The sequence below is a fragment of the Mus caroli genome, chromosome X, assembly GCF_900094665.2.
Source record: "Mus caroli chromosome X, CAROLI_EIJ_v1.1, whole genome shotgun sequence".
Taxonomy (NCBI): Eukaryota; Metazoa; Chordata; class Mammalia; order Rodentia; family Muridae; genus Mus; species Mus caroli.
In genome coordinates this window covers 148,193,991-148,213,990 of record NC_034589.1, presented here as the reverse complement: position 1 = coordinate 148,213,990, position 20,000 = coordinate 148,193,991, and the positions used below count along the sequence as shown (strand labels likewise).

The 20,000-nt window shown below is 42.4% G+C and overlaps 1 protein-coding gene across 6 annotated transcripts in view; it reads right to left on the bottom strand.

Annotated features, from left to right (window-relative positions):
- Positions 1-20,000, bottom strand: part of Sh3kbp1 (SH3 domain containing kinase binding protein 1) — a 346,384-nt gene that overhangs the window by 210,572 nt on the left and 115,812 nt on the right. For all 6 annotated transcript variants that reach the window (XM_021152670.1, XM_029473429.1, XM_029473430.1 and 3 more), the window contains exon 3: positions 3,249-3,372. In XM_021152670.1, coding sequence (XP_021008329.1) covers positions 3,249-3,372 — 124 coding nt within the window. The remainder of the gene's footprint in view (positions 1-3,248; positions 3,373-20,000) is intronic.

The following is a 20,000-nucleotide window of genomic DNA, read 5'->3' as shown; positions in this document are numbered from 1 at the left end:
AAACTTCCATTTTGTTCAATTTTGCTTCTCAACTCATGTTTTGAACATTGAAAAAAATCAACAACAGCAACAACAATAACAACAAAAACAAAAACATTCCCTTTGTCTATTCACGGTCTATTTTGGGAAAGCCCATCCTCTTCCTGTATGGGCCTAATGACAGAAAAAAAATTGCAAAATAAGAAATCATATCTGGGCCAAAGGTTTTGTTACCTGTGACCTGAGGTGGAAACAGGGTTCACCTACTTAATATTCTAGAAGCTCAAATGGGCAGCTGATGGCTGCCAAGCCAGCTGGGATGCTTGGCTTATTCTCTGAACTCTAGCTGCATCTCCCTTCTTCTCAAACAATAAACCAAACGAGTCAGCCCTGTCACTGCAAAGATCAGCCTTAGTAACTGCAAATGCCACAATTAATGCTAGCCGTGTCCTAATATTCATCCTCCGTGCTCCTACCATTTCTCAGGGTTATGAGGGGTCTCCCTTAGACTCTGAGTTCTTCTGCCATTGTTCAGGTCCTAAAACCAGTCTGTCTGCAACTGCCACAGAGTGAGGAATATCACAAACTACAGTAACAGCTGGATACAGCTGGGTAAACTTCTTCAGCTAAGTCTGTCTCAAGCTCGGGCCCCAGGGACAGGGTTCAAGTTCAGAGTCAGAACCAGATTCGAATGGCCTCTTTCCTCATTAAACCAATTCCAGGCCTGAATCAAATGACCAGGCTCATAGAAAGAAAAGAGCCCTCCCATCTTTAGCTAAGTTAAAGGGGATTTGTGTCTTCTGCTGAATTCTCACAGGGTCCAAGGTGGGATTACAAAGTAGATTCATAAACCTGGGGAAAGATCCCACACATCAGCAAATCAAAACAGACTATCAAACCCGAAAAAAGAGTTCCTCTTTTGATCATAGCTATGAAGAGATACTGACAGACTGCAACATCCTAAAGGTTTTAAGAACAAAGCTTGCTGGAAACAAAAGGGGAGGGGTAGACTTCAATAAGTTAAGTCCAAAAGCTTGAAAAAATTTACACAGAAGTTTAGGAGGAACTAGAGTGATCCCTCACAGATTTAGCCTCAGATCTTTGTGTTGGGGGGGGGGCATTTTGTTTTTGTTTTTCATTGATTTTTGGGTGGGAAAGAAACGTAGCTTTTGAGATCAGTACAATGAACTATTTATCTGGCCTGACAAGGCCAATCAGTCTCCACCACACACACTGTTTATTATAAGGAGGAGCAAAATAGTGTTAGTCTTGATGGGGTGGGGGAGGACCAAACAGCACCCATCCTGGTACACAATGCCTCCCTTCAGCTGGGAACTGATGCTTTGGCCCAGGTGACCCCAGAGGTCAGTGTGAAGCCTGGAACAGAATGGAGATGACCTGTTATGGGCTTCCTAGTTACAGGGTGCCTTTGCCTGTTCAGGTCTCATAGTTACTGGCATTTAGCATGGAAAAGCCCCAACTATAAAAGTTTTGTCTTAAACTAGCTGTAGGGCTAAGGTATAAGGCTTTAAAAAGTCAAATAAACTTTACCCTTGGAATTCATTTTTCTAGTGAACAAGAGATTTCATTTGGGGATCTCAAAGGCCAGAGTTGCGGTTCTAAAGAAACAAATATCTGCAAAGTTCTATTCTTTTAGTTGAGGTAATTTCACTGAAGCCATACAGATAATTACCTTCATTCTTTGCCTTAATTATTTCTTTATCTTGTAAAATTAATTATGCTAAGTCTCATATTGACTTGATAAAATACCAGGGGTGACCAGAAAAACCTGACTTAGTAGTCACTCTGCATGGAATTGCTGGACCTATTGACTTGAGAGGAGCCATACGAAGGTTACAGCTCACAGAAGCCACAGGACTCCAGCTCTTCGGTCCACAGGCAAAGCCTTCTCTGAGCTTTGGAAATGTATGTGCAAGAATGGAGACTGATGGTGTTAGCTCAGGATACACAGGCTGTCATACCAGCACTTTGGAAGTTGAGACAAGGGGGTGTTCAGGACTAGGCTGGGCAAAAATTAAGGCCAGTCAGACTGTTTAAGACATAGTATGTGAGATTGTGTCATAAAAAATATTTTTAAAAAGAATTCAGGAGGCACATTGGGAAGACTATAGTTTTATAGTAACATAAGCTAAATTCTTAAAATGGGAAAGCCCCAATTTTGATACAATGAGATTTTAAAAAAGAAGGGGAAGAAAGAAAGCCCTATAGTTGGTAACCAACTTGGGCGTCTAGCCAATATTTCATGTGAATAATTCAAAATAGGAAATGGAACCCAGAGCAGCTGGAGGGGGCAGCAGAAGAGCCAGGAAGGGAGAGAGACACAAAGCCAATGTCACCAACAGTAGGATCAATGGGTAGTTTATTGGACAAATTCTCATGCTGTCTAAATTTTATGAAAGATTAGCTGTTCTTCCCTGTGGTTATGTAAACCTGCATTTTTCCCCTTGTTAATGGAACCCTTGCTAATACACTTCTTCCTGCTGGTTTTGAAGAGCTCTCAATTCCTTTTTAAGGATGTAATAAGCCCAGGAAAAGAGGGCAGTTGAAGTCTAACCTTTTGTGAGTATGCTCAGCTTACTGTGGGCCCTAGCTGCCCTAAGGTCAGAACAGTCCAGAACTGAGTAGAGTCCTCTCTGAACTCTTAGATTCTCTTTCCTAGCATTCAAAAAAATAGTTACTACCAGGGCAGGTGGTGAAGAAAGCAGTTTTAGTAAACTAGTACCTGAAAGTGTCTTAATGTCTCAACAAAGGGGAAAACAATACTGATAAAGGGTTAGGGGTTAGATGATATACTAGCTATATCTAGCGATATCTTTGAACATCCCTCCTTGTAAATACAAGGAGGCAGGGTCTGTGTTTAGGGAGTTGTACAGTTAAAGAGACAGATGCTAATAGAGTGTATTATAATTCAAAGGTGGGTATGGACGGACACACTCATATCAGCCTGTATCTTATCATTCTGTGGATTCACCTTTCATCCATAAAAATAGCTATGAAGGTTGAAGCTAAACCCTTAGAAAAAGCATTTACGAGTTTGCTCAACTTTCTTCTGAAAAAGAAAAAAACTCTTTTTACCACTCGTGTGTGTGTGTGTGTGTGTGTGTGTGTGTGTGTGTATACAAAATTTATACTGAAAACCAGAAAGACAAATTCCTTAGCTTTTCGGTAATGCTCAATTTGACATTATGCATACAAGGGTTTTCAGATGTGCCCATGTGTAGGGAGAAAGGTCTCCCACTTTGCCATACCTCGTTTATTGGTTCTTAAAATGGTTTCAGAAGAAAGCAGAGAGTTTCCACTGGATACATCGTGCATGGGTTTCTCTGGAGCTTTGTTAGAGAGAAGATCTTTCTTCATATCTTTCTTTATTTCCTGTGAAGATATGGGAAGGGGAGAAAGTATTTATAGGTTGAAGTTTTGGGAAACCTCTTTATCTCTGGTAATAAACCATATATAACCACAATACAACATTTGTCGGACACCATTGTCTGAATTTGTATTATTTCCTTCTTATATTTGTTAAAGAAACACCTAGTCCTATAAAGTGCAATAATGCCTAGTGTAGAAAGGTTCCCTTATACAACTGGAGCCATTCCATGTGAGCATCAGGAGAACGACTGAGGTGTGAATGCTATCTCGTAGCTCTAAATTATGGCTTCTTTTTACTTTTTTCCACTATGCCAAGCCTCAACCAAGAACATGCCCTACTTCAAAAGCTCTGATTTCTATTCTTCTCAACAAAGGTTTAGCAAAACTACATCCACAAACCATCACCACGCTCATAATCATACTAAACTCAAAAGATAATTTAAATGCATTTGTAGTCCTCAAGTCCCTCAGACTTCTTAATTCCTGACCAGGGAGGGGATAAAGGGAGGGAGGATAAGAACTAAATGACAGATAAAAATAATGGCCACCAACCACTCCCAGTTTCCCTGTCCCCACTGCTGCACACCTCCTTTCCAATCCCTGACCCTCTGTACTTCTCCCCCATCTCCTCCCATATCTGAACAGGGTCCCCCATTTCCTCTCCCCCTCCTCTTCCCCTCTCAGATCCTTTGCTTCCTCTACTTAACAAGATTTTTTTCTCAGGAGCCAGGTATGGCTGTCCCCTGAGAGCCTCTGCCAGAGCCTGACCAATACAGATGTGGGATACTCACAGCCAACCTCTGGACTGAGCATGGGATCCCCAATGGAGAAGTTAGGGGAGGGACTGAAGGAGCTGAAGGGGTTTGCAACCCCATAGGAAGAGCAACAATATCACTAACCAGACCCCTCCCCCCAGAGCTCCCAGGGACTAAACCACCAACAAAAGAGTACACATGGAGGGACTCATGGCTCCAGTCATATATGTAGCAGAGGGTGGCCTTATCTGGCATCAATGGGAGGGGGGGTCCCTTGATCCTAGGAAGGCTCGATAGATGCCCCAGTGTAGGGGGACGCTAGGGTAGTGAGGCAGGAGTGGGTGAGTGGGTGGGGGAACACCCTCATAGAAGCAGAGGGAGAGGGGATAGTATGGGGGGGGGGGTTCCAGAGGGAAAACCGGGAAAGGGAACAACATTTGAAATGTAAATTTAAAAAATAACCAATAAAATTTAAAAAAAATAATAATGACTATTGTTTTAAGTCAGCAAACTCCAGCCCACCATTCTAGGTTGTAAATAAAATTTCATTATAACACAAATGCATTCCTGTGTATTTTGTATGGCTGGTTTGGTGCTCTAATTTCAGAGTTAAGAAGTTGTTACAGAGACGAAGCCTGAAATATCCGACCTTTAACAGTAAACGCTTGCTGACTTTCATGTAGGTGGACTCTTACCAAATTCATTGAAGATCTGACTCTTGGGGCCAGAAAGAGCTCAGTGGCTAAAGGAACTTGTTAAGTGACCTGAGTTCAATTCCTAGGACACACAAGGTAAAGGAGAGAACCAACTCCAGAAAGTTGCTCTCTGACTTCCATATAATCAATCGATAGATGCAATTTTAATAATCTGGATATTTGGGTTGAGTCAATGGCTCAGTGAGTAGGAGTACTTGCTGTGTAAGCATGAAAAGCTGACATAGAATCCCCAGAACTCATGTAAAAAGTCTGCTGTGCTGGAATGTGTGCTAGTAACTCCAGCAACACATTAGGGGGTGGGGAAGAGACAGGACAATTGATGGGACTGGCTATCCACCAGCCTAGCACCAGGTTCAATGGGAGACTCTATATCAAAGGAATAAAACAGGAGACTGGAGAAATGGCTCGGTGGTTAAGAGTACTGTCTGCTCTTCCAGAGGATCCAGATTCAATTCTCAGAACCCACATGGCAGCTCACAACTGTCTATAATTCTAGTTCCAGATGATCAGCCATCCTCAAAGAGATGTAGGCCAAACATCAAATGTACATAAAAAAATTAAAAATGAAATATTTTTAAAGGAATAAAACAGAATGATGAAGCAAACAGAATGATGAAGCACGCGCGCGCGCGTGTGTGTGTGTNTGTGTGTGTGTGTGTGTGTGTGTGTGTGTGTGTGTGTGGGGGGGGGGGGGGTGGGGGGGCGCGCGCGTGTGTGTGTGTGTGTGTGTGTGTGTGTGTGTGTGTGTGTGTGTGTGTAGGGGGGAGGGGGAGAGAGAGAGATCTGAATCTTTTAAACCTGATGCAAATATAGTTACAAGCTGAATATTCCTTTTATAAAACATGAACTGCTACAAATGCAAAACTTTTTGAGGTTTCCACACCTGACCCCATGTGAATGGTTACAGTTACAACCAGAGGTGTACTGAAAATGTATCAAATTGTTCTCAGCCTATGTACATATAAGAGACATAATTTTGTGTGTGTGTGTTTTAGATTTGGAACTTAACTGTATTGGTATCTCATTAGGTATATGAAAAAACCTCCCCTCTAGTCCTAGAACTAAAAGGGTCCTAGTCCCAAGTACTTTGAGTAAGGGATACTCAACATACATTTTATATTGCTTTCATAACTTAGATAATTCTTTGCAAAATCACTAATTGCCCAAAATCTAGCAAGTCACATCTATCCATGTCTGAGCCCATGATCATACTAACTTAGGTACAAAACTAAAGCTGAGGGGCTAGACCTGAAACAAGACTGACTGACAGGAAAGGCTCAGATAAAGCATGTATGCTTTCAAATCAACGGGGTAAGAACTTAGGTTGGTCCCCTTGACAAAATGAGTCAGAAGGCTGAGGTAGATAGAAAACAACAATGCTTGTCAAAACATTGCCTCTGCCCCTAAGCCAATCACTAGCTTCCTTCACAACAGCCTCACCCTCTGTTGCTCCTTTACCAGGGCCCCACCGGAAACCAGCAAGTGAGCTAGGGCTCTTGCCGGGCTGAGGGCTTGAGCTGACATCCCTGAGCCCTAAGGAGGCAGAGCTCAGTCCCACACCAACAGCAGTACCTCTGCATATCACACAAAGCTGCTCACATGTACTTGTGTGTGTGTGTGTGTGTGTGTGTGTCTATGTATACAGGGACACCCACCTCAGCAGCCCCCAGCACCTGCTACAACAGCAGTTGCTGGTGTTTCCTGTAGCCCCACAGGCAGATGGCATCAGGGGACAATCTGCAAATACTGTCTGCCTAAGCCACATGATGGCTGCCAGCCGGCTATGGCTCTTGAAGACAAGAGAACAAGCCATCAAACACACTTATTTCTCTAATGGTTACTAACAACAACTGTCCACCTTTGCTATGGAGGAATTCTAAGATATTCAGTGGACCATGCTAGCAATACTACCCTTCTGTCAACAGCATATATCTGGGATGAAGTAACAAGGAGAACAAAGATTGTGGTCGCTAAGATGATCAGTAGACGACGAAGTCTCAGAAGCTAGGGTTCTCAACAGTGCACAGGTCCCAGTGCTGTAGGGCAGCATATCATGAAGCCTGGTTGTGAAGGACCAACCTATCAGAAGCAAGTGGAACAGAAAGATAGAACTAGAAGCTTGCCTAGACACACCACAGTCCTTTGTCTCCCCACCCCCGCCCCATGCTTGTTCATATTTGATTAGAGTTCTTAAGTTGTTTCTTAGGTGGAAGATACTCACTTTTTCCAGAAAACAAAAACAAATGGGTAGATGATAAGGCAGCGAACTCTGGGAGCTCCTAACCTGAACAACGCCTTGGCTCAGTGCGGGCTGTGGAAGGCCCTCCTCCAACTACTGCTTCTCATAGGGGAGGTCTATTCTAGTTGGCATCCCATTATCTGTCCACTTACCCAGGCTGAAAAAGTCAGCATTTGTCCCCTCCCTATCTAACAAGTCTCCCAGTCTCGTTTGACCACTTCCTCTCTCTGTTTCTCTCCATTTGTCTGTTTTCTGTCTCTCTCTGTCTCTCTTTCTGTCTCTCTCTGTTTCTCTCCATTTGTCTGTTTTCTGTCTCTCTCTGTCTCTCTTTCTGTCTCTCTCTGTTTCTCTCCATTCTTCCTCTATTGTCTTGAAAACAATGATTTTTTTTAAAGCCTTAGATATTTCTCCAAAGGAAAAGTTCAAATGGTCAATACACTTGTGACAAGATGCGTGATCACTAGTCATTAGGGAAATGGAAATCAAATCCCCAGTAAGATACCCCTTCAAATTGCTAAGCCATCTTGCATTGAAGTGGGGGGAAGGGGGGAAAGAGAAGGTGAGAAAGAGACAACAGGAACTGACAAGGATTTGGAGGAAATGAAGCCCTTCTGCGTGGTTGAAGAAAATATAGAATGGTGAAAGATGCTGTAGTAGTTCCTCAAAGTTAAACAGAGACTACCACAGGACCCAACAATTCTACTCTTAGGGATATACTAAAAAAGAAAAAAGGAAAAAAAAAAAACCCTGAAAGCAGAGATGCAGACTTATAGGCATATGGCAATGCTAATCCCAGCATTATTTAGCCAAAATAAGGAAGAAACTCAAGGGTTATAATCAGATAAATGGATATGCACACTGTTGTACAACTATACAATGGAATAGTACTCCTCCTTAAAAAATGAATTTCTGATATACAACACAACACAGATGAACATAAAACATGCTAAGTGAAATACGCCAGACACAAAAGGATAAATACACAATTTTATTTCTATGAGATCTTTAAAATATGTAAATTCATGAATTAGGTTAGAGGTTACCTAGGAGTAGGGGAAAGGAAATTGGAAGTTATTATTTAATATTCATAGAGCTCTTGTTTGAGGCTTTGAGAATAGTGTTAGCTGTTGTATGGCATTGTGAATGTTATCAGCACCACCAGTTTTAGGCTAAAAGTTAAAATGACAGGTTTGATATGACTGTACACAATGTGCCAAAGCTCTCCATAGAGGTTGTATCTAGTTAGCAGTGTCTCAGCTGTATACAAGTCCCAGTCACAGAATAATACACCCAGAGAACTAAATAAATGAGCAGAATTAGAACCCCAGTTGACTAGCCTCAAGGTTCAACTTTCAGCCACACTTCTCGGAGCTCTGCTTCAGTTACATGTTTACTCAGTCTCTCCCCAATCTCCCCCTCCCAATTTAGTCTCCACAACACAACCAGGGGGCATTTCTAAAACAAACGTCTGATGTGTCATTCTTCTGAAATCTCTAGCTGCTTCAGAAAAACCACAGGACTAACTTTTTCATTCGAAAAATTTTCAATCACAGCAAGCTGCAAGTCTCCATGGCTGCTTCTAGCTGGAAATGCATGGTGTGCATCCTGCCCCCATGGCACCAATTACCATGCAAATGCAAGTTGGCCTATATTGTACCTGCACTGAATTCTGACATCACAAATGCCTATTGGGATCATCTAAAAACAGATGATGAAGGTCCCAGTAACACAACTTTATACTTGTGAAGTTCTTTCATGGATATATTTCCATTTGCTCCTTTTGAGACAGAGAGTGCAAGAGCAGACCAGGGCACAAAGGAGCAAAGAAGCAGAGTCATCCGTAGACACAGACCAGATGTACAATGACACTTCTGGCCTCCCCCAAAGAGCCAGTGCCATGACTATAGGGAGGGCACTTGAAGCATACTATCTGAGGCTCTAGATGATGGAAGCCTCTCCGCATGCTTAATGGATTCACTCTACCTCTACCCATAAACCAGAGATTATCTAGGCCCCAATCTACCAAGTCCTTTATCATGCACATGAAAGAATTCCTTCCTGAACAGGATGGTACACTTGGCACTAAAGCAATTCCTGCCTGCCAGATGGAGCAGCCACACCTGGAGCTCTCCGAGGTTCTGAGCCAAGTTTGCAGGATGCTAGATTTCCCCCAGACTGGGTGTTCATAGTCCCCCATCCTCAGTTTCAGCTTTGGGATAATTAAGCCTGCTTGTTAAAATGCTAGTTCCTAGTGTCTCAGAGTTAGAGGCTACACCCTGGGTAGAACTATGAGCTACAAAGGCTTCTGGAGATTTATATGCACATGTCATCATTACAGCACCACTTAAATACAGCACAAGAGATAGGGGCTATCAGCAAACTTCTTTAGGTGGAGAAGAAACCCACTTTCTCTTCTCAAATCCGGTGCCGTAATGTACTGGCTGGTTTTGTGTGTCAACTTTACACAACCGGACTCATCAGAGAAGAAGAAGCCTCAGTTGAGAAAAATGCTTCCATGAGATCCCACTCTAAGGCTTTTTTTCAATTAGTGATCAGTGGGGAGGGGGGCAGCCCATTGTGGGTGTTGCCATCCCTGGGCTAGAGGTCCTAGGTTCTATAAGAAAGCAGGCCAAGCTAGCCATGAGGAACAAGCCAGTAAGCAGCACCCCTCCATGGTCTCGGCATCAGCTCCTACCTCCATGTTCCTGCCCTCCCTGACACACAAAAACTAGAGTTATCTGAAAGAAAGAAATTTTAATTGAGAAAAATACCTCCATAAGATCTGGCTGTGACAAAGTTTCTTAATTAGTAATCAGTAGGAGAGGACCCAGCCCATTGTGGGTGGGGCCATCCCTGGGCTGGTGATCCTGAGTTCTATAAGAAAGCAGTGTCAAGCCGGGTGCGCACACCTTTAATCCCAGCACTTGGGAGGCAGAGGCAGGCCGGATTTCTGAGTTTGAGGCCAGCCTGGTCTACAGAGTGAGTTCCAGGACAGCCAGGGCTACACAGAGAAACCCTGTCTCAAAAAAGAAAGAAAGAAAGAAAGAAAGAAAGAAAGAAAGAAAGAAAGAAAGAAAGAAAGAAAGAAAGAAAGAAAGAAAGAAAGAAAGAAAGAAAGAGATCAGTGTCAACTGACCAAACCTGTTCCCCCTCCCCGAGCTCCTGGAGATTGGACCACAAAACAAAGATGAGGGACACACCAAATGGAGGGACCCATTGCTCCAGCTGTCTATGTGGCAGAGGATGGCCTTTGTTCAGCATCAATGGGAGGAGAGGCTCTTGGTGCTGTGAAGGCTCAATACCCCAGTGTAGGAGAATGCCAGAGCAGGAAGGAGGAAGTGGGTGGGTGGGTGGGTGGGTGGATAGGGGATGGGATGAGAGTTTCTGGAGGGGAGACCTAGAAAGGGGATGACATTTGAAATGTAAATAAAGAAAATATCCAATAAGGAAGGAAGGAAGGAAGGAAGGAAGGAAGGAAGGAAGGAAGGAAGGAAGGAAGGAAGGAAGGAAAATAGCAGGCTAAGCAAGCCATGGGGAACAAGCCATGGCCTCTGCATCAGCTCCTACTTCCTGCCCTGTGTGAGTTCCAGTCCTGACTTCCTTTGGTGATAAACAGCAATGTGGAAGTATAAGCTGAATAAACCCTTTCCTCCCCAACTTGCTTCTTGGTCATGATGTTTTGTCACAGCAGTAGAAACACTAGTGAAAACACTTAACAATGGAAATATGACATGCACAATAAAACTAAGGTCATCAACAAGACAACAATAGTGCAAGGATGTTAGAGCTATGCCTTTGAGGCATGCTCAAGATAAGGAAACAGAGAACTCCCCAGACTGCCACTGCTCCCCAGGGCATTGGGCTTTGAAGAGCTGAAATGGCTGACCCATTTTCAGAGAATAACAGCCCCAACTGTGTTAATATAGTGGAAATCTTTTCTGTGACATATTTAGGGGCCTGCAGAGAGCCACCTTGTTGAGCCAACACATAATCTGTATGCAACTGGGTGCTGAACCAGAATGAATAGTCTACTTTCCAATAAGTGGAGCTGCCTGGATGTGGCTAGCTGCCTGGTTGGTTCTCCTTTTCTCTCCCATCCATGACACAGTATTCAAGTCCTCGGGGTTACTAGCTTGACTCTTTAAATTGCTTGGTCAGTCTTCAACCAAACACTTCATGGTCAAACACCTACCAAAGGCAAATTCCGGGGAGAACTCTGCTCCTTCTCATCCTTTTCATCCTTTCATTGTGTCTTCTACCATCCATGAGAAAGAGTAAGGTAGGGCACAGGCTTCATGATGACCAAAGAGATTGAATGCTCTGAGCCAGAAAGTTAGAAATGGTCCTGGCATCACAGATCAGGAGCGGAACCTTGGAAGCAATGCTTCAAATCTCTAAGCAGCCCTTTCACCATCTGCAAAAGTTGTCTAATGCTAAAAGTGTCATCAGAGAGGTATCTTGACGAAAACTAATGGATTGAGAACTACTGTGCAAAATATTATTTGCTGTCAATAGTTGAGTGCTACTTTCAAAAAAAAAAAAAAAAAAACTACAGTGGGGCTGGGAAGCTGGCTAAGCCGGTAAGAGCACCTATTGTACAAGTATGAGGGCCTGAGTTACAATCTACAGCACTAACAGAAAAGGCTGGGTGTGACTGCGTGGGCCTGGAAACCCAGAATGGTGGTGGGATAGGATGGAAACAGAATTACTGGGGTTTACTAGTCACCAACCTAGCTCCAGACTCAGTGAATGGTCCTGTCTCCAGGGAATCAAGATAGGGAGTAATATAGTAGGATACCCAACATCTTCCTCTAACCTCACCCACATGCATGATGCATGCACACACACACACACACACACACACACACACACACACACACACACAAACACACACACACACACACACACACCCTACACATAATATAACAAATGAACCTCACAGTAATAATGCTAAGTACAGACACAAAATATTGCATACTGTAAAATTTCATTACAGTCCACCAACAGGCAAAACTAATCACTGGTTGAGAGATCTTAAAACAGTGGTCACCTTGTAGAGGTTCCTACAGGGTAGGGGAGGAAGAAGAAGCAAGAATGACCTGTTGGGAGGATGAAAAGTTTCTGTAATTTGGTTTAGGTAATAGTGAACTACACAGGCATATAAATACTAAACAATTCACTGAACTGCACTTCTGAAGCCTCTGTACTTTTACTGTAGGTTATTTCAATAAAAAAGAACGTGAGTACTCAAACCCAAAGAAGATAATCTTTCATTCTAAACATGCTAATATTTTGTCTTAGAAGACCAGAAACGTGACAAGTAAGTACTTGCATATTTTAATGCTCCTCTCAGGCAGTGCAAAGCTTTCAGAGATGAACATTAAGGTAACGGATGGTCACACTAAGCCAGATGCAGCATATTGAGGAAGTGAGCCAAGACACATCTCATCTTATTTATACAATCAGCTCAATAGATCCTCATTCTCCAGCTGCTGTCTGTCCCTCTAGCTTATAACATTTCCTTCTCTCTGGTTGCCAGTAATAGATGCAAACAGAGCAAGCTCGTGCCATGGACACCAGGGGGTGCTCAGGAGCTCATCATCCCACTTACTGGCTCAGGATGTGTGTCCTGGGACTTCCCTTTGGAATGGGAGGGCTACACTGGGTTGGGAAGGGTTCCCACAGTGCTCAAAGTTGACAGATAATGAGGGAAACAGGCATCCCTGGTCATCTTCCTTCAATTCTATATATTTCTTCCTGAAGGAAAAGCTTCCTTCTGAGTCAGACATATAAGTGGGATCACAGCTGTGTGCACCCCCCCCCAACACACACTGCCTTAGTTTATGGAAACCACATCTCAGAATTACTTACTGGATGGAGGTAAAAGGAATTCACTGAAAACAAACCATGACACCAAATGCACTAACCAAGAGAACTTTAACCAGCTAGAGAAGCCTAGAAATAGCACCCTGCTCCCTGCCACATGGCTTTCTCCTCCACACCAAAGTCTGATGAGGCCATCCTGTCACTGTGTTCCCAGCATGTGGCTTCCCTCATCAAATGCTAGTTGTCTCAGCACACCTGGGGAGACACAGCAAAGACTCTTAAGAGCAAAAGCAATAGGACAGGGAAAGCTTCAGCTGGATTAGAAAGAGTGTTTCTTTAAAAAAAAACAAAACTGTATGGTGGGGGGTGGGGGGAGAGGGAGGAAAAGAAAAGGCAAGAGTTATCCTGTCAAACCATGAAATATACAGGCTTCATTAGAGAAATATATGTGATACATATGTATCTGTAGACACCCATACATAAGTAAATATAGCAAAATATGAGTGTTTGATATGACAGGATGGTGGGCACATTGGTATTTGTTATTTGTTAGAAACATTTCAACATTTCCCCCTCAAAATTACATACTGAAAGCATGTTGATGTCTCATCCCACAACGGCTTTCTCATATTTACAAACTACGCTGCCACTCAGAGAAGCACTTTGACATGCAATTATAAATGTACCAATTTCATTTTCAGCTTAAAGCTAACAAGGAAAGACATTTTGATGCAGCAGGAATACCTACTGTCATGTTTCTATGTCAATCTTCAACTGGGTATTTGTGATATTATATATTTACAGTGTTATCTCCCCCAAATTAATCTGGACAGGAAAATGGCAAGATCAGAGAATCTCTTTACCTATAGGATGGGAATGAATGTCATCAAAAGGAGGGGCAGTGCTAGACAAGGATATAATGGGCTATTTTTATGTCATGAAGAGAGAACACTGTTTCATGATGTTCCAATGACCTATGTGACAGCCAGTATCTTTATGTTTGCCCACAACCTGCCCGACATATAGTATGAGTACCACTGTATCAGTGTCAATACTAACCAAGTGTTTGGACATGCTGTAGAAAGCTCTTAATGAATACTTAGCAAATAATTAGCCAATTAACTATATTGTTATGGGCACACCAACCATCCCCAGATGGTAAAGATGGCTAAGTTCATCTCCAAACCTGAGAAAACATGAGCTCTATGTCATATACCCTGAGACATAACATGTCATATACCCTGAGACATAACTAGAATTCATCGACGCATCTTCAGTATCTCACTTGACAAGATGCAAATTTTCCTTAGGAGTGAGAACAAGGTAATATGAATAAGAAACCTCCCGTGTCTCAGTTTGAAAGCAAATAATAATCCTTTCTTCAACTGTGATCATGGATTTTTTTCATTCTTCAAAATTCATCTTAAAAGCACTAAAAGAGAACATGAAGGGAATTGTTTTGTAATTCAAATGAGGGAAGACAATTTGACACTCTGATATAGAATCCAGATCCCACAAGACAAAGGGTTGAAAACTGTAAACGCAACACAGCAAAACACAAACAACAGGAAGTTCATCAACCAAGGCAAAAGACAAACTGGTGAATATTACCTGCTGCATAAAAGAAATCCTTCTACAGATTAGTAGCAAAGAGATGAATAATCCAACAAAATAGTAAAGAACAGCTCTTTGTGCTAGGGGTCAAATGACTCAAATGTATGAAACGATGCTTAATTGCACTCATAAGAGAAATGTAGATCACACTGGCATGCAGTCAGCAATGTCTGAAGAGTGTTCAGTGCCCAGGAGGACTTACTATTGTTCTTGCTATGTTCTCACACCTACAGTTGTAGCCCCTATCTACTGCATCACAATAATATTTACATAGAGTCTGCCATTCTCAGGATAGGGGCTATTTTCATGGCATGCGTCTCAGTGACTAGCACACAGCTGGTATTCCCTTAAAGAACTGGAAATTTGGGAAACTGCAAGAACAAACTTCTCCAGAAGTTGACATTCTAGACAAGGGTAGACACAATATTAATAACAATGAGATATTTTTAATCTATCAGATAGGCACCAACCAAAAAAATTGACAATAGCCTATTGGCAAGAGTACAGAAAAGGAGTGTCTCTCACACTTCTCAATGAGAACATAAATTAGTATATAAATCACCAGAACTTCTGTGGGAAGCAATGTGGTAATTACCTATCAAACATCTAAATGCCTATGACTTTTGACATGGTATTTCCACTTGGAAGGGTTTAAACTACAAATATACTTTCACATGTGCAACATGACATGTGTACAAGATTACCTGATACAGCATCGTTTAAAGTAGCAAAAGATTAAAGGAACATAACTATAGTAGACAGGTTGTGACCATGAAGTGCAATTTTCTCCAGGAATGAGGCCTGCTTGTATTTATCAATAAGGAAACTCACCAAGACACAGTTCTAGGTCAAGAAGCATAAGAACGCACGCTGACATTTAGATAAATTGGGGCACACACCTCAATGTGTAATACAGATCCCACATAAAGTAAATTGATAGCCAAGGCTTCCTCTAGGGATGGAAACAAGGAAGCCAAGAGACAGATAAAGCATATATTTTTGTCCCTTTTTACTGGTGCCATGTGCCAGTTATTCTGGTATGTGTCTGTCTGTGTTTATCTGTGCATATGCTAGAAGTCAACATTGAGTTTCTATTGCTCGCTCCCTTGTTTTATGAGACAGGCTCTCTTACTGAACCCATGGTGTACTTACTGGTGAGGCTGGCTCACACAGATCTGCCTGTCTCCATTCTACCCAGCTGGGCTAGGTGCTCAGGTCCTACACTTGCAGAACAGGCACCTAACTGACTCGGCCATCCTCTTTCCAGCCCCTAGTTAGTCATGTCATCAATACAAATATTAGTAACTGAAGCAGGGCTACCATTTCTCATCCAGACTACGGAATGTTACCCTTTTTTTTCTTTTCTGGAAACAAAAATAATTAAACTAGCCCCTGATAAGTTTAACTAATCACTATGACTCTAGATCTGTTGTTTCATTTTTGGTTGATTGGTTGGTTCATTGGTCAGTTGGATTTGATCCACCACCACCACCAGGGGCATGGTTGGATCAAAGTGGGAGCTTCATGCACACTAGACAGGCCATCTACATATAAGCTCTGCCCCCTGCCCCAGCCTTCCAGAACTCCTGTTCCACAGCAACTACCCACAGTGTCAACAGTAATGATAACATATACACAGTTAGAGAAAGTTCTCCAGTCTACACATTTCACCAAAAAGGAGAGACGTGAAAACTGAACTGGGAGAAAAATTACAATAGATCTCAGAGTCAATTGTTTTCTCAGGAGTATAACAAAAAAATTCAAGATGGTTTGCTTTGAAATTGGGTTTGTTACACATATCATTCTGGCCTTCAACTTGGAAGCCTCCCCCCTCAGATGTCAGAGTGCTAAAGATTATAGGTGTGCAGCACCAGACACAACACAAGACTCCTGAGTTGTAAGTAAAACTAGTGGCTTAACAGCAGTCTGGGAAAAATAAAGTGATTATAAAAAAGCAATACTAAACCTTAACTATGGTTCAATCACTGATACAACAGAGTTTCTTGAGCACCCAAAGTGGAACCAAGAGCTAAACAGTTTGGACTGGTTTATTAGGCTCCAAAAGATGAATTATATGACTTCAAATTGAATTATGGTGTGGAGAGTTTCCTGATCAATGTTACGTTCTGGAAAGATTTTGAAATGTGTCGTGTAATAGCATACCTGGCCTCTGAAGCCATCATCTCAGATGCAGAAACAAATAGATTACATTTGAGAATAATATACTTGCTTTGGGAAGAAAAGGAGACAGAGGGAGTGTCAGGCAAGGTTCAAGGACCACTCCTCCTCTTTTTAACGGCTTTAATGAGGACAGCCGATGTTCCCATGGCCCTGTGGGAGAACCCCGCTCCCAGGCACTGCCTGCATGATAAGTATAGGACCGTATGTCTATCCTTTATGTACTCTGTGAGTACCTAAGGGGAAGAAATCGTTCTGAATCATCTTCCATCCCCAATTGTTGGTTTGGGGCTGGTTGGTTTTCTGAGACAAGTTCGCATTCTGTAGCCCTGGCTGGCTGAGAACTCAAAACAATCTGCTTGCCTCTGCCTCCCAAGTGCTGGGATTAAAGATACACAATGCCATATGTGGACTAATGGGGAAAACAAGTACATTAAAATGAAACTGAACCTAAGCTTCATTTTTCCTGTGTCTTCTAAAGATGAGGGAATATGGTTGTAGTTATGAAGAATAAATTATGATGGGCTAGGAAGATGGCTCAATTGATAAAAGTTTTAGCCATGCAAGCATGAAAACCTGAGTTTGACTTCCCTCCAACCATCTTTAAAAGCAAAGCACAGCAGTGTCTGTGTCTGTCTGTGTGTGTGTGTGTGTGTGTGTGTGTGTGTGTGTGTGTGTGTGTGCCTATAATGCTGATTGGTACTGGTTAGGCACAGGTAGGTGGATGCCAGGAGCTAAGTGCTCAGGCAATCTAGCCAACTGCTGACTTCCAAGTTTTGTGAGACACTCTGTCTCAAAATACAAACTGGAGAATGAAATAGAAAGACACTCACATCTTGACCTCTTGACCAGACATGCACTCACACACATGTACTTATGTATGCGCGTGCACGAGCACACACACACACACACACGCCACACACACTGGAACAAACAAGAGCATACTATGAGCAACATACTGTTCTAAAAGCATACACGGAATAAAACACTTAATGCTCACAACATCACTGAGAAGTAGGGCCATTATTGTCTGGTTTTGACAGATGTACAAGGTAAATTCCATGCAGACAAGGGGTTAGTTGGTGAGGGTGTCTTATAGCTGAGTCCCTGTGCTAGCAGTCACAAACCATGCTCTGCACACAGAACTCAAGTGCTTCCTACATCAGCTCTCCTTTTGCTCCATAAGTAATTGAAACAGAAGAGACAAGGAAAATTGTAGTATCAACTTTGAGCAGCGACCAGCACAATGTGAGAGCCAATGAGTTGCCAGCCACTCCCAAGTAATTAAATTCTTGATTTTTTTTTTTACCAACATAAAAACACCTGTTTACTGTTTGGTGAAAGAATGTTTACATACATTTCTATCCAGGCTAACTCAATCATCGAGAATACATTCTTTCGATCCTATGACAAAACAATGCCATTTCATGCTCATTTCCTGATTAAAGCTTTTAGACAGCTGGGCATTTTCAGTTCTCAGAGCTGGAGGGAGCCAGGCAAATTTCCACCCAGTGACTCTAGGATCATTAATCTAAGGAAAGTATGTGCCAAGGCAATACTGGGTTTTCCATTGTTTCAGTAGGGGAGGGGAGGAGTAGGTTAATCTAATTACCCTATGTGTGGTCAGTCACCCAACTTCACTTAACAAAAAGACCAAATGCCAAACTGTACCTCCAACAGCAAATTCCTAAGGAATGAGGCATTCCTTACCAAAAGAATGCAAGGGATGCTTGCAGTGCTTGGAGGCAAATATAGTAACAATAAAAACAGTTACCCTGACCTTACACACACACACACACACACACACAAGTCAGGACATTTTAAACATATGAAAGAGCTCAGAACATAACTATAAACCCCTGTCTCTCTATATATATCTATCATATCTGTGCACATGTACATATCTACATGCATGCATATGCACAGGCAACAAGAATGGAAAAGTTTTGTAGCAAACCATGGTTAACTGCAGCTGTAGCTGTCTGGAACTAGAAGTTGTCAGGAGCCAGACACAAATGGAGACCTAGAATCAGGCTCACTCTGCAGCCATGGCTGTGCACTTGGCACGAAGTTCGGCACTTGGAGCCTGCCAATGGTATTTCTCTCTCTGGTAAGGAGCAGCTGTATGCAGAAAGGCAGCAGCCTGGAGTTGGCAGCTGACACTGGACTTTACGTTCTGGCTCTACCACTGCTAATGTGGTAACCTCTGGGCCTTGGTTTTCTTAGTTGCAGGGAGAGATGAAGGTATTTGTGAAGACCAGTGAGACCATGAGAAAGAAGGCAACAAGATGGAGAACCCCACTTACGAACAGGGAGGTGGACTGCAATAGAGTTTTAACTACCTAGCTTGGGATACTAGCACAGTCTTGTAAAGCTCTCAAAAATTGACTTCTGTGTGTCCTTTCTCTCTCTCTGTCTCTCTCTCTGTCTCTGTCTTTGTCTCTCTGTCTCTCTCTCTGTCTCTCTCTGGAGTTTCCTGGCTACCAAACAAGCAACACCTTAAAAAGCAGCACCAACAGACTAAGAAAGGAATAACAGCAGCCAATTCAGAATGCAGCAGAAGCTGGACAGGTCTCAGTGTGTGTGGTATTTTTCCCTGAAGAGAGGAATCGGGAGATAGAGAAAAAATTCTGGATGAAGAGCATTTTATTTTATTTTATTTTATTTTATTTTATTTTATTTTATTTTATTTTATTTTATAAAGCTGCCCAGTTCAACAAGGTATGGGAAAACCTAGATGACAGCAAATATGAGAGTGAGTTATTCTCTCTAGAGAAAGTTGGAAGTTACATGAGAAAATTAATTACAGAATAGTCTTGCTTCCTAGTTGACATCGACACTACTACATTAAAAATAGTGAGGAAGAGTCTAGCAGAATCCAGGTTAGGAGAGTATACGGAAGCTGGGTATTTAAAGAGGTGAACCAAAACTTCAGCTTCTGTTAAAACTGCACAGATGATACTTGGCATCGGCAATGTAAGAGATAATAAGGAATAGGTCTTACTCAGAAACACAGCAGCAGGTGCCAGAAGCCACAGCTAGGACAGGAGAGTGGCCACCTCAAAGAAGGAAGATGGAAATCCAGAGAGGTGGGACAAGTTACTGCTGTGTTTTAGCGTTCTATGATCTATGCACATGTTGATAAAAATCACTCTCCATTCCTATCTCCTTGTACAAAAGTCAAATCTAAGTGGATTAAGGAACTCCACATAAAACCAGAGACACTGAAACTTATAGAGGAGAAGGTAGGGAAAAGCCTCGAAGATATGGGTACAGGGGGAAAATTCCTGAATAGAACAGCAA